The sequence below is a fragment of the Sylvia atricapilla genome, chromosome Z (assembly GCF_009819655.1).
Source record: "Sylvia atricapilla isolate bSylAtr1 chromosome Z, bSylAtr1.pri, whole genome shotgun sequence".
Taxonomy (NCBI): Eukaryota; Metazoa; Chordata; class Aves; order Passeriformes; family Sylviidae; genus Sylvia; species Sylvia atricapilla.
The window spans coordinates 86,163,962-86,178,329 of record NC_089174.1 but is presented as its reverse complement, the minus strand read 5'-3'; the positions used below and the strand labels follow the sequence as shown (position 1 = coordinate 86,178,329).

At 47.9% G+C, this 14,368-nt stretch overlaps 1 protein-coding gene across 1 annotated transcript in view; it reads right to left on the bottom strand.

Moving 5' to 3' along the window:
- Positions 1-2,911: 2,911 nt before the first annotated feature.
- ARK2C (arkadia (RNF111) C-terminal like ring finger ubiquitin ligase 2C) overlaps positions 2,912-14,368 on the bottom strand; it is a 51,297-nt gene continuing 39,840 nt past the window's right edge. Inside the window, exons 3-8 of the mRNA XM_066338740.1 lie at positions 12,327-12,452; positions 8,007-8,136; positions 6,896-7,000; positions 6,273-6,368; positions 5,030-5,136; positions 2,912-3,888 (exon numbers count right to left, since the gene is read on the bottom strand). Coding sequence (XP_066194837.1) covers positions 3,771-3,888; positions 5,030-5,136; positions 6,273-6,368; positions 6,896-7,000; positions 8,007-8,136; positions 12,327-12,452 — 682 coding nt within the window. The 3' untranslated portion in view covers positions 2,912-3,770. The remainder of the gene's footprint in view (positions 3,889-5,029; positions 5,137-6,272; positions 6,369-6,895; positions 7,001-8,006; positions 8,137-12,326; positions 12,453-14,368) is intronic.

The window sequence follows — 14,368 nt, the reverse complement described above, 5'->3', positions numbered from 1 at the left end:
CTCAGAGCTGGGTTATAGTCAGTGCTCACGGCAGGGCTTCGCAAAGAGATGGCAAATGGATCCCGTGTCCATCCCAACCACTGTCAGCTAGACATGGTGTCACACAATAACAGAATGGTTTGCGCTGGAAGGGATCTTAAAACACATCTCATTCCAACCTCTGCCATGGGCAAGGACACTGTCCAGAATCGCAGCTCCAAGCCCCATTCAACCTGGCCTTGGAAGCTGCCAGGCATGGGGCAGACACAGCTTCTCTGAGAAATCTGTGACAGAACCTTCCCTCTGAGTAAAGAACTCTGACTCTATAGAGTGCACTGAATCCCTCAGTTTTGCTGCCTCCAAGCCCAGGCTCACCCTACTGCCTGGTTCACCCCAGCTGAGCGCACACACAGAGGGTGAAAAGAGCCAAACAGAGCACTGATAGATGCCAAAAATTACAGAGCCACCACACCTAAGCTTCCTTCCTGGGCTTTTGACACAATTTGCAGAGTCTTGCACTATAAGCATGCACTGCCCCAAGCATAGCCTTGCAGTGGGGGCCTGCTGGGTGTTATTGCAGGGTCACACAAGCAGCAGCAGCAGCATCACCAGAGGCAAAAGGGACAGGGCAGTACCAAGAAACAACCAAAACATTTTGATTTATGCAGAGCATCATTAACCACCTTCAATGCACAGGGACACAGGTGAAAGGATCACCGGAGTTTGATTATGAGTGCAAATAATATTCATATATATGTGCTAAACACAGTCACTATATTGCAGTTTTCCACTATGTCACAGCATACAGAATCAAAGGTTTGCATTTTTATGGAATGTATCCAAGGTAACAGCACCACAGTAATACAGTTTGTAATCACACACCCTGATTTTTTTTTTCTTTTTTTCTTTTTTTTTCTTTTTTGTTTTTGACAAGATAAGCATTGCCCCCCGTTTAATTTTATTTTAAGTACCGATGCATGCAAAGCATTCCATTCCCAGAAACAATGCAAAAATGAGGTAATAGGAGTAATAAAAAAAATTAGTAGTAATTTCTAAATAAATAAATTATAATTCAAAATGCAAAAAAACAACTATAAAAATAATTAAATAAGAACCCACAATATCTACAAGTTAGTCATAAATTATGATTGTTAAATATAAGGCATTTAAACTCACAAAACCCTGTAAACTATTGATGTTTTGTTTCTAGATTTGTTGTTGTTGTTGTTGTTGATGTTTGTTTTGTTTTTAAACTCATTCTAACTCGCAACCTACTTGTACAAATTATTTAAATGCAAAGGAACCTGACACACCAATACAACTCCAGACACTGTAAATTCGCACGCACCTTAGGATCAGTCACTCACACAAGAACATGGGAGTTTGGTGCTTTTCTTCACCAAAGGTTTGTTTGGTTTTGTCTTTTTTTTTTTTTTTTTAAAGTTTGATCGATTTTTTTTTAAAAACTGTGCTTGTTTATTAGGCAAATAGTAACACTTTCTCGTAGGCTTTAGAACAAAACACACGGTCCAGAAGCGTTCTTTATTCCCTCCCCACCCAGTGGGGGTATCAATCCCCCTGTTATTCTCCCTGCTTCTCCCCTCCAGGTCACAACTGGGCAGACCACACTTGCTCAGATTATATTTTACCACCAAAGACTTTCTTTGCTTGTCATGGTATTAGTATTGTTAGTATTATTTGTAATGCTGCTTCCATGCTGATGGAGCAAGACCCATAGGTATCCATGGGCCACTCCTCGGCCCATGGACATCAGGGCTGGGACCACCACATTCCCCAAGAAGCTGTCATTTGTGCTGGATGACAAACATGTCATGAAGTCATAGAATGATTCGGGTTGGGAGCAATCTTAAAGCTCACCTTGTTCCAAACCCTCTACTATGGGCAGGGACACCTTCCAGAAGACCAGGTCACTACAGCCACCATCCAGCCCGGCCTTGAACACTTCAAAGGTTCCCTGGGAAACCTGTGCCAGGGCGTCCCCACCTTCACAGCCAAGAATTTTTTCCTTTTGTCTTCTCTCTATATCACTATTTGTCCCTTTCCACTTCCTCCCACCTCCATGGGCACACAATGAGAGAGGTTCCTGCACCCTCATGGGGGGCTTCCCTCCTTCTCTCCTTTCTCTCACTGGGAAAAAAAGACAATCTCTGTGTGCCTCTGAGGTTGGTGTTTTCCAGTTTACAGCTCATGAGAATCTTGCAGTTTCTCAGATGATAGTTTATCATTGAATCTACTTGGGAGAGGATTTCTCTCCAGCAAAACAGGCACTCAGGGGAGCCAGAATTATGTTTCTAATTCCCCTGCTGCTCCTTCACAGCTCCTTTCTCCCTTAGTATGAAAGAAAGAAACAGGAAAAAAAAGAGAAAACTATAGGTTTTGGTTGTCAATGTCAGTTTTCCCGAGGACTTTCGACTCGATCCCTGCAGTTGGCACGCTGAGGCCTTTTTTTTTTTTTTTCAGGGGGAGCACAGATCACAACAGCTCACTCCTTTGGGTATTACCTCTTAATTCTGTTTCAAGTGTTAATGTGATTAAGTTTCATTTTAGCAACCACTGATTACTCCGTGTGGGTACGGCCTGGAGCCTGCACACAAGCCCGTGCGGGTGCCTGCACTTTGGGGCAGTGAGGCTCCCAAAAGAGGCAGCCTCACTCCCACCCTGCCTTCCCCTCCCATGCCAAAAGGCTCATGGTCTCAGCAGTGGGGTGTGAGCATCGAGTTTTCTTCCATCCCATTATCAAGAGATGCTTTTGCAGTGGGAGAAGAGCTGATGTTCTGCACCTCTCTGGTGTTATCACACCCCAAAAGAACAGCGGTAGGTGCTGGCTGCCATAAACCATCATTTTGGAGCAGTGCTGGCCAAGCCAACCAGCCACACTGCTCACAGAAGAAAGCATCACGGACAATTGCAATCATGTAGACAGAACTTCCTTGGATTTTGATATGACAAGCAACTTTGTTAAAATACAGAAAGCAAAGAAACAGCATCTACTCAAATACTGTGCCACTACAGAAAGTGTCCAGCACCAGCAGACAAGCAGGAACGAAGCTTTTCCCTATTGCTTCGTTCATTTTATCCCCAATTTTTTTTTTTTTTAAGCTTCCCTAAATTTGCAACACACTGTAAATGCAAGGGAAAGAAGCACACGCGGCTGAGGCAAAGAGCACAAACCCTTCTGACTGTAAACAGGATTTTGCTTTTTCTCCTCTTTCTCCCACCCCAAGGATGGGAAAGTTTGACCTCTTTATTCCCCCCTCTGCAACGTATTAATCAGGCACCAAAATAAGGAATCTATGAAAAAATATTTGGTGCAAATTAGGTAACAGCAACATGTCCACCACAAGATGAGTAGGGCATCAAACACAACATTTCTTAAGCTAACATGCTCCAGCTGCCATCCATAGAAATAGCTAAAGGACCCCTAACATGTTTCTACATATTTGAGAGGTATATATACAATCCCCATTAAAAGCAGGATTGACAGGCCGGACTATCACAACTAGCTCCTTCATATTCAACACTAAAAATCTTCTGCAGCACGGGGTCTCTGAGCTCCGGGAATGCCAGCTCCCTTCCATTGGGCCTGTATCCTGCATATATGTGCAATATCTCCTACTGCTAGATATTGTATCACCACCACCTCCTTCTCTTCACTAACGTGCCTGCAGACTTCCCCTCTCAATCAAATGGCTCAGAAGGCAAAAAATATCGCTGCAAGGGCTTATGGCCATACGACCTGGTAAGGAAAATGGTGTGTCCAGCTAGTCTTTTCAGCTGTCCGAGCCGAGCTGTGTTTCAATGTCCACCCTGCAGATCGGGCACTTCTTGCTGGTGGCCAGCCACTGGTCCACGCACACTTGGTGAAAGAGATGCATACAGGGCAACCGCCTGCAGAGGGAAAAACACCACTGTTAGGATGGAGGAGGCACAAGAAGAGCTTACAAAACAGCACCTGGGGCTGTTCTGACACGAGAAACACTGCTGTGGTGAGATTGCTGCCACCAAGGTCCTGCAGCCTTTCCCAGCCACGCCAATTCACACAGGGCAGTGGGCTGGAGGTCGTGTCCTCCTTGGCCTATTAGAAACCCCCACACCATTCTGAATTGACTTGTTCCAGTTATTAATTGTTCTGGCTGCTAATTTTGACCCTTTCAGGAGTAAGGTTATACTCCAAAGCCTTTTAGTTCTTCATGGTTGTGTCACATTAGCAGTCAGGTGGGTCCACACTGTTCCTACATGGTTGTCCCCAGGTCACGTTTTTAGCTACATCACCTCTGCCATCTTCCCACATTACCCTTGTGATACAGGGGAACCCTGAACCACAGGAACTCACAGCAAAACGATCAGGGCTTTTCTTGACAATTTAAGGGTGAGAAGAAGACCTGGGTACTTCTCACCTGCAGCATGAGGGGTACTTCAGCCCCTTCAGCCATGATAGTTCAGCCCCTTGCAATTTCTTCTCCCCATCCTCTGTCACAAGCAGAGATTTGACCCAGTCAACAGCCTGGGATGTCTGTTAGAGACAATTGGAGCTCTGTTGGCTGGGGATGGTTCTCTGTGACCATGTGGCCAGAGTAATCCTACTTATTCTACAATAAAGCAGCTGTGTCTTGGACACAAGCCCAACTCTCCTGGACTTCACACTAACACTGCTTTTTATCATACTTTGGTCATCTGTCAGGCTCAGATGCTGATGACCCCAAGCTCCAGATGGTTGTCAGAGATCAGTCTGACCTAACCCTTCTCTGACACTTTGCCACCTGGCAGCTGGCACAGCCTGGAAGCAGATGATCCAAACCCAGGAAACACTATAAAAACTTGACCCCCTGCTGCTGCAGGGCTCCTCCTGCCATACCAACGTCCATCTGCAAAGCATTTGGGTTATTTGGGTTCCCAGACCCTGCAACAGCCCAGGTGAGTTCCTCAGGACAAGAGCAGAGACAAGCCCACCAGTGCAGAACTGCATTAACCCAAATAAACACAACTCAGGTGATATCAAGAGGCAGAGGAGGGGATGAAAGGATCTCACCTGACGTCCTCTCCGTCTTCAAGCATGGACAGACATATTGTGCATTTCTCGTCGGTATCTGACTCTTCACCATCATCCTGCTCAGCCTTGCCTTCTTGGGGTCTTCTCTGCAGCAAGGTTAAAGATATATTTGGTTTAGACCCTGCCTTTCTAATGCTCTCCCAAGCTTAGGTAGTTGCAGGAAGATAAATAATAAGATCTCCATCTATCAGCCAGATTCTCCAGCTCAGGGAAGTCAGCCCAGCCAGAACAGCCAGCGAGATGAGTGTGCCACCAGCATGCTGCAGGTTGGCATGCCTCCTCCTGGGGCTGGTGGCAGTGAGGCTGGTGGCAGTAGCCCAAGGAGTAGCCTGTCCTCCACTGCCCTAATATAGCCTCCCACTACTTCCTTGCAGTGGGGATGGCCCCATGGTCTCCTTTGTTGGAGGCTTCTCCATGGGGAGACTCCAAAGCTCATGGTGCTGCCATTGCCAGGAAGGGCAACCGCTGTGCCCCATGCCAGCTTGGCCACTGGCCCAGCCCCATGCTGCACCACAGGGCAGTGCTTAGCCTGTCAGCTCCCCCTTTTCCCCTTTGCCCACACATCCATTCCTATTCATATCCTTTTCCTGGGTCCACTGGAGACGCGATGAGACACAAGTGCAGCAGGAGTTACCTCACATCCAACCTGGGCAAACAACATCCCTACCCTCCAGCCGGCAGTGACCAACACAAGAAATTACTACCCAGACTCTTCCCAATTTCTACTCGGCACAACCCAGAGATGTGCCACCCGTTTCCTCACGGGCAGGGGGTCAGCTCTGACAGAGGAGACATCCCTGGGGAAGCCAGGGGAGGACAAGGCCCCCCGGGCCGTGCGCAGGGCAGAGCTGCTGGCATGCAGAACGGGGCGGGTTTGCATGCACGAAGCCCCCTTGGTGGTGTGCACTTTCTTACCAGGTGCGGACAGGGGGGAAATTGCACCCGCTGGGTGGGAGAAGGTTGAGACCCTTTTGAAAATTTGGCCCGCAGCTTCCTAGCCTAGAAGTGAGAAACAGGCAGCTGAGCTACGCCACCGCTCCCGTGCCCCGGGAGCCCCGCAAGACATCAAAGCACCACTGCTGGGCTTTACATTCCTCCCCCTCCTCGGGGCATGGTTTGGTTGGTGGTGCCAACCCTGAGGATTGAGACCCAGTGAGGTCCTTCCTTCTGCCTGCTCCGTGCCCACTGAGAAGGGCTGGCAGCTGAGTTGTGGGGCACTCACCTTCTTGTACTTGTGAGGGAAGGTGAATCTCTCGATGGTGTTCTGGACGGCGCCCCGGCTCACACTGCCCAGCCTGTCCTCCAGCTGCAGCAGCTCCTGTGGCACAGGAACATCAGGAAAGTGCCATCTCCACTGCTCCCAAGGCACCACACAATGGTACCTGCTGGCAACCGAGGCTCCCTCCTGTCCTCCCCTCAGTGGAAATGTCCATCAAACCCAAATCAGCCATGCTGTAATGATAGATCTGATCCCTGGCACTTGGTATAATGACTAAGAACTCGAGGCAAAGAGCTGGATACCCAATGTTGCACAAATTAGGGTGGGATTTGAGCTTCATCTGACAGGCTAGGGAAACAAAACCCCATAAATCTGGAGCACTTTGTTCACAGACATCAAATGAGCCAGAGTTAACCCAAGCCAGACCCAGGTGCCTTGGAGTGTTTACATCTTTTACCAAACTCAATCCCTTCACCTCCCTTCACCTCCCAAGTCATTACTAAAATTGATAGAAGACCCATTGCAACTGCCACGCCCACAAAAAAACAGCCTTACAACTTTACACCAGAGCTTGCATAAATTCACAGCACTTTAAAATTTAATAATTCCAGTCTCCAGATACGTACTTCATAGCTCTCCCGCACAGCGGATGTGTGCCTGCTTGGGTTCAGTCCCTGAAGAGCAAGCAGCTGAAGCTGGGGGTAAGGATAATTTCTGATTTCATGAACAACCTGAAAAAAGTGAGAGAGAAAAATAAAGCCACCTGTACTCACCTACAGAAAACCCTTGTATGCCCTGATGTAAATCTAAAGCTTTAAAAATTCAAATTAAAAGAGCAGATTGTCACTTTCACCAATTTAAACCTTTTGATAACAAAACAATGAGACTTTATCAAATACATTTTCTATAAATGATACCTAAAAACACACACTTCTTCCAAATAAACTATTACAATAATTCCTGTATCATCTGTAAAATCGTGGTTCCAAATTCCCTACACGGATTAGATTACAACGAAATTTTATTTCACTTAAATGGGGGTATTTCTGTTCATCCAAGTTTTGACTGGGTATTTTTTTAAAGGCTATCTTTAGCACACAGGTGTCAGGGTCTGACTACGGCACAAGGGAAAAGCACCCTTGTGGGATTTCTGAGGATGTTTCAAGGATTAGCAGCGCTTGGCGTGACTTAGCTCCAAATGCAGCACCCTGCTAGGAGAAGAGGCAGAAATTACCCCAGTCAGCCTGTCTCTTCATCAATCCCACCTCCACCTGTGCGAGAGGTCATGCAAAACCTTTACAGGTAGCAACAAAGCTGATGTAGAGAACATCAGCGTGATGAGAGATGGTCCTCAGGGGTGACACCAGGGAAGGCAATCACCCACTGCCAGTCCTTCTGGATACAAAAACTCCTTGGAGACCACAGTTCCTTCCAGTATATAATACTACTATTAATATTAACTGCTGAGTCTCTCACATCCTGCCCATATTTTGCAGACCAGCTTGTGAACGTGGTGCTGCAAACGATGGACCGAATCCTTCCAGAACAGCTGAGCTTTTCTTTTCTTTCTCTAATCCAGTGCAGTGATGCAACATTATCCTTTCAGACACTCCCTCCCACGGCCGGAGATAAGTGGGATTTGCAGAAGACAGGTGATAGAAAGATAGCAGCCTTTATTTTGACTGTTTTCTGGCAGACAATGCATAAAACATTTCTCAGTGGAAGCGTTTCACTTACCATCTGGGTAGAGGATGTGCTTCTGGGGAAATGGTGCATCCGAGGCGTGGCCAAGTAATGCTGATAGGGCTGGGGCACCGGCCGGACCTGGAACTGCGCGTGAGTCAGCCCCGCGTCCACGCTGAGGTCCCTGTGGGCACCAGGAGGAAGGGAGACGTGGCTCTGAGTGCCTGGTTGTGCTCAGGGACTACAGCAAAACAGACCCTGCTCACAGGGCAGCCCCCTCCTGCTGAGCTCTGGGCTGCTCTGGGCTCCTCTGCCTCGGGAGATGGTATGGTTTGGAAGGGAGTCTGCTCCAGTTTGGGGAATCACCCACCAGGCTGCCACCGAGGTGTGAGGGGTTGTTTCTGTGTCAGGTAGTGTTTGAGTTATTTGGGGTCAAGAGCTGCTCAAGTGCACTTGCTAATTTCAGAGCAAGAGCATTTTGGTGGCTCAAAAGGACACCCAGGCTCAGCAACTCAGCCTGGTCAGACCAGAGCCTTTCTGTGCTGCCAGCTCTGCAAACTTTTACAGTTTGCCTTGGATGTTTTGCAGGACTACAGATAGTTACTCAAGAGACTCAAAAATGAACCATTCTGGTAGCTTTTAGAAGCTAGATGGGCACTGTCTGTGGGCTTTCTTGATGTGCCTGTGCTTTCCTTAGAGGTCTCCCAGCCCAGATCATGGCAGGACTTGGAGAGTCAAAGAACACTGTGCCTTGCCTGAGTCCAGCCTCAGGGTGGTGAGGGTTTGAGGTTTGTGAGGGTGGTGAGACCCTGGCACAGGGTGCCCAGAGATCCCTGGAAGTGTCCAAGGCCAGGCTGGACAGGGCTTGGAGCAACCTGGAACTGTGGAAGATGTCCCTGCCCATGGCAGAGACTGGAACAAGACGATCTTTGAGGTCCAGTCCAACCCAAACCATTCCGGAATTCTGTGATTCTACGAACTCCAGAAGTGTGATTTGTGCAAAAATTAAAGGTTTGAAGAAATGTCTGGATGAGGCTGCTGTAGGAAAGGGCCAGCCTCAATGGAGCAACACACCCCCGATGGCCCTGCTTGCCTGAACACAGCTTGGTCCAGGTGAGCAGAGATGGAGCTCAGCTTGATGAATCTGGGCACTTTTATCCTCCCGAAAACTAACCCAGCTCAATCCCCAGACTTGTCATAACCAAGACCCCATCAAACGCCACAGCTCTGCTCAGTCAGAGCAGAGATAAACTACAGAGATAAACTACAACCCCACCACTAGCACACCATGAGGAGCGAGTGCAAGGGAGCCTAGTGCAGCACCTCCATTTCTAATCCAATTAGCTGATCCCTATTCTCTCCAGCCTAAGGGTCACTTGCCAAATGACTGCTTTGAACATCATTCACTTTATCATCATTATAAAATCCAGCACTCTAATAACAATTGTATTCACATTTCCCAAAGCAAAGCTAATTTGAGCACAAGGACGGTTTCCCATTTCAGCCTGCAACTTCTCCTCCCCTGCATGGGGGACAGCAGCAGTGTGTACCACAGCTTCTTAGGAGCAGCCCAGATATGTCTTCCAGCTTTCACCCACCAGAGGATGGGGACCTGAGGGGACAGTAGATGCAGAAATGCTCCATCCAGAACAGGCTGTGCCCCAGGCAGCAGCACCAGTGCTCTAGAAGTAATACCCCCACCAATCTGGATGCAATGATCCTTATGGGTCCCTCTTCCAACTCAGGTTATCTTGTAGCTCCATAATTCTAAGTTGAGGCCAGGAGAAGGACTACATTTGCCGGCCCTGTGTTAGCCATGTGCTAGACAGACAAAACCTGGCAGAGGATAAAACACAGCAGCCAACTGGCAGGAAAACAACCAGGGTGAGAATCCACAGGTCTTGGCACTTTCCTGCGTCCCGATTTTGGATATTTACCCAATTGCTTAAGATTGTTCCCAGGTTGATGGAGGGCTCAAATGGAAATCAGGAGGCTTTGGGTCCATTCCCAGCCCTGCCACTTCCTAATGCATGACCTTGATCCACTTCCTCTCTGCCTTCCCATATTCCCTGTCTATGAAATAGATCTGGTAATTCATGGAGTGCTTTGAGATCAAGGACTGAAAAGATCACTCAGAGGTGAATGGCCATTATTTAACTGCACAAGTAATTGCAATAACAGGCCTGTTGAACTCTTTATGCATCTAGAGACTTAAAATCAGATGTTGAGGTTTCTAAAGTGATGATTTGAGTCTACAGATGTGTCCAAAGAAGAATACAGCACGGAGCAGTGTTTTCCCAGGGTTTGGGGCTGAAGAAGCAGAGCACACTTGCTGAAGGAGAATGGAACTAACCATTACTTTCTAGCCCATGCTACAGGAACAACTGTAGAGCATCTTGATGCTCAGGTAAGAGATTCAAGCACTGTGGAGCTTGTGGTAAATGGGCTGCCAACAACCCAGGAGTGAAGGATAAGACACCAGGCAACAGGCAGGAGGGTCATCAATATGTGTGTGTGCAGAATATGATTTAAGGAACCAAATGGGAATTTATTTATTCTTCACCAGAAGATTTCAGCTGGGGGTTGGGCTGTCTGAGATAGCTAATCTTTCCTCAGATCTTTCCTCCATCCCCACTTCCACCTCCTGTGGCAGTGCCCACCACCTACAGCCTCTGGGAAAACACTGCTGCAGCTGCTCATCCAGGGGTAACACATTAGAGGGGGGTTTTGATACTTGTCACTGGGCAAAACTGTACATGTGCCCCAGGGGAAAGTGAGTCACCCAAACATATGCTCACTGTATATGATTTCTGTCACCCCTACTCCCTGGGTTTTATAAGGCTATGGAGCAACACAGGGGAGAAAAGGAGGGAGGGGGAAGGCACTCAGTGATGCTTTATCAGATACTTCTAATGATCATAATTAAGCACTCTGAGCTGCAAGAGAGGCAGAAAGGATCGCTCTATCCAGATGGTACATGAACTGCTTCACAAACCAACCCGAACAATGTCATCCCGACCACATTCAGCCCACGGGAGTGCCAATAATGGGAACACCTGAGAAGAAAATTGCAGAAGGATGTGGTCATATTTTAGATTGTGTATTATGCACTGAAGGGGGAAGAAAGCAACAACCTTGGGTTAAAAGGATTTTTCATTTGCAGAGTGGAGTGCTCAGATGTTAGGAAATGCCATCATTAAGATTTCCTGTGCCATTTTATTTTGGTCCCCTTGTGCAAATACATTGTGATTGTCTCTAATTACAAGCTCACATGCTATTTTTTCCATTCAATGAACAGAATGGACTTTGCTCAGCTTACAACCAGCTACTCAGACGAATGTTTTTATTTTGTCATTCTTTTGACCAGGTTACCATACTTTATTAACTGTTCAAGGGCTCTCAACCTGCTCTGAAAATGAAATGAACAATTTCCTGTAAAGCTTTTCCAGGGTATTGAACACTGCAGTTGGAGAATGATGAACAACTCTCCATTCATACCACCCTGCATGGCAGGGTAGCAAGGTACTCCCTAATTTGGACCACAGATAATATTATGGCCACTGGGTTTTGAGTGCCTGAAGGACAGCAAAGGGTATGGTTGAGGCAGATAGTGGTCTACAGGAAAGGAACCCTCTCTGTGTCTTACAGCATAAAGAGCAACTTGGGAGAATTGATGTTTGGCTTCACTCTAAATCTGTAGGTGAAAAGTTATGAGCAACAACAATGCAGTCTGCCTAAAGGGGGGCAATGGAGCTGGGGAAGGCTCTGGAGCACAAGTCTGATGAGGAGCAAGTCAGGGAGTTAGAGGGGGACTCAGCCTGGAGCAAAGAAGGCTCGAGGGACCCTTCTGGCTCTCCACAACGCCCTGACAGGAGTTGGAGCCAACCGGGAAAAGGCTCTGCTCCCAGGGAACAGGAACAGGAGGACAGGGAATGGCTTCAAGTTGAGGCCAGGGGAAGTTTGGGCTGCCTACTAGGGAAAATTTCCTCACCCAAGGAGCTGTCGATCCCTGGCACAGCTACCCAGGGCTATGCTGGAGTCCCCAGCCCTGGAGGGATTTAAAAGCCATACGGATGTGGCACTTGAGGACATGGGTCAGTGGTGGTCTTGCCTGTGCTGAAGAATGGTTGGTCTCCACAGTCTTAGAAGGCTTTTTCCAACCTAAATGATTCAACTGTTCATTTATATAGGAGGCTTTCACACTCTCATGGACCTCTCAGAGATGAGTTTTCCCACTGCACACTGTAACTGCTCAGCCGACTCATTATCTTTCATCAAAGCCCTGATCCCTGATTGCAGTCCCCAACACCCCAAGCCTTCCCAGGACATTTTAAACACCTCACTGGATGCAGCAGTGAAATGAGGATCACTTACCAGTCCGTGCCCTCTGCCAAATACCTGGGCTGGGGCCCCATGGGCTGTGGAGTCTGCAGTTGGTGGCTGAAGTCGAAGCTGGGGTGCAGGCGGTGGGGCTGGACAGACATGCGCTCTTGGGCCCGCCTGCGGGGAGGACAGCACCAACAGCGAGGGTCAGACACCACTGGGCACTGGAATTCCTGCTAAAAACCCATGGGAAAACCCCAAAGGCTGGGCCTGTGGACAAGTGCCCAAAGCTAAGCACTCCAGGCAGGAATAGGGATGATGGGAAGAAGAGCCCAGGGCTGTCATTCCCTCACAGAAATCCACTCTCAGGTCTTGTGGCACCCACATATGCTCGGTTTGCAGGAGATGCTGTTTGCTGGCAACATGCAGAGGAAAAGAGGAAACCAAGACATTTTCTCATCAGCGCTGTGCAGTTTGCACTATTTCCTCTTTTGCTGCAGTCAGCCCCATAAACAACACACAGGGCAAAACGTGCCCCAGCTTCAGCCGTGATCCATCATCATAAAGAAGCTGCAGGTTGTCTTGTCTCCCATGCAGTCCATAAACTCCTGGGGAACCTCATTCATAACCAGATTACTCACGAGTGACTGAAAGCAGAATTTACTCTCACTGGCCTTTGCCAACATTTCTTTGGATGATGGACAGGCCAGGCTGGGTTCCAGGTCCTTCTCCTTCCGCTCTGCTGCCATTGCAGGCAGAGAAAAGAAAGTGCTAGAAAATACAGCAAGGTTTTTCCTAGGGATTTGAGTCTCATGATTACTGCTTGTTTGAACTACTCAGGGTAAGAGCATGTGCTGCTGGACCAGTGTCCACATTTGGCAAGAGACAAGGTGGATGCACAAGCAGGATTTGCATTACAGACAGACTCCCATCCTTTGCTTCCTGGCAAGTTACCACTTACCAGTGGAATCATCACAAAGAAAATCTCCAGGAAAAAACAAGGGCAAATGGAACAGGGAACTTCCAGGTAAATAACTTTTCATTCAGCCTCAGTTCAGAGGCTTCACTCTCAAAGGCATAACCCATATTCCCATTACTGAGACCTCCTGCCCCACACCTGTAAGGGTTCTGACATCCTGCTCCATTGCAGCTTTCAGAGACAAGCCCTGGGACTGGGCAAGAGGTTCCTGCCTTTTTGCACAGCCTACTTGCAAATACAACACTGACAGCATCTACCAGTGCACATTCTGTGCGGAATTGTGCTCTGTGCTTTTATTTGAATTCAGCTTATGACTAAGAGATAAACACTTGTATCATCAGTTTCTCAGCCTTGAACATACTTGCTACCCAATTATTAGCTAATCATTAAATCCACCTAAAATCCAGCTTATGCAAAACAAAACAGCGATGAGAAGAACACACAATTTTCAGACAGAAAGGACATGGAAAGAAAGGGCTTTCTATCTGTAGCATTTCTTCCAAATGAAGCATCATTACAAAGTTTCATCCTCTGATTCCTGATCCATGGGTACAACCCACAGATAGCTTCCATATGTCTCCAAAAAAAAAAAAAAATCACTCCTCTCTCAAGAAACACAATCAAGACAAGGCCAGGCATCCATTTCCATCCCTGCTGAGTTACAGCAATTCTCCTTGCATTTGTCAGCTCCGTGTGGATTTAGGATGCTCTCTGTGACAGACAGTGCTGCAGGTCAGCTGCATCACTCCCTCACAGAGAGGGAAAGCCTACCAAACCCTGAGCAGCAACACCTCTATGTGTACAACCTGATGAGACAGGTTTTGCACGGTTTTGAGACAGCAGCTACGAGGACACAGCTCAGGCACGCAGAGACCAGAAAGCTCCCTGGTAACACTATTGTGATTCTCCTAGGAGCGACAATAAGGGGACACGCTGGATGGGCACAGCAGGGATCCCCACGGGAAGGGCACACCTTCAGGTGCAGCCTGCCAGAAAAAAAAAAAAAAAAAAAAGATCTCCCTTTCCAGCGCACAAAAGGGAAATCCCCACACCGCCAGCGCGGCTGGGCGCGGGGTCGGCGCGGCTTCTCCACACACATCCTTCGGGAAGAAGA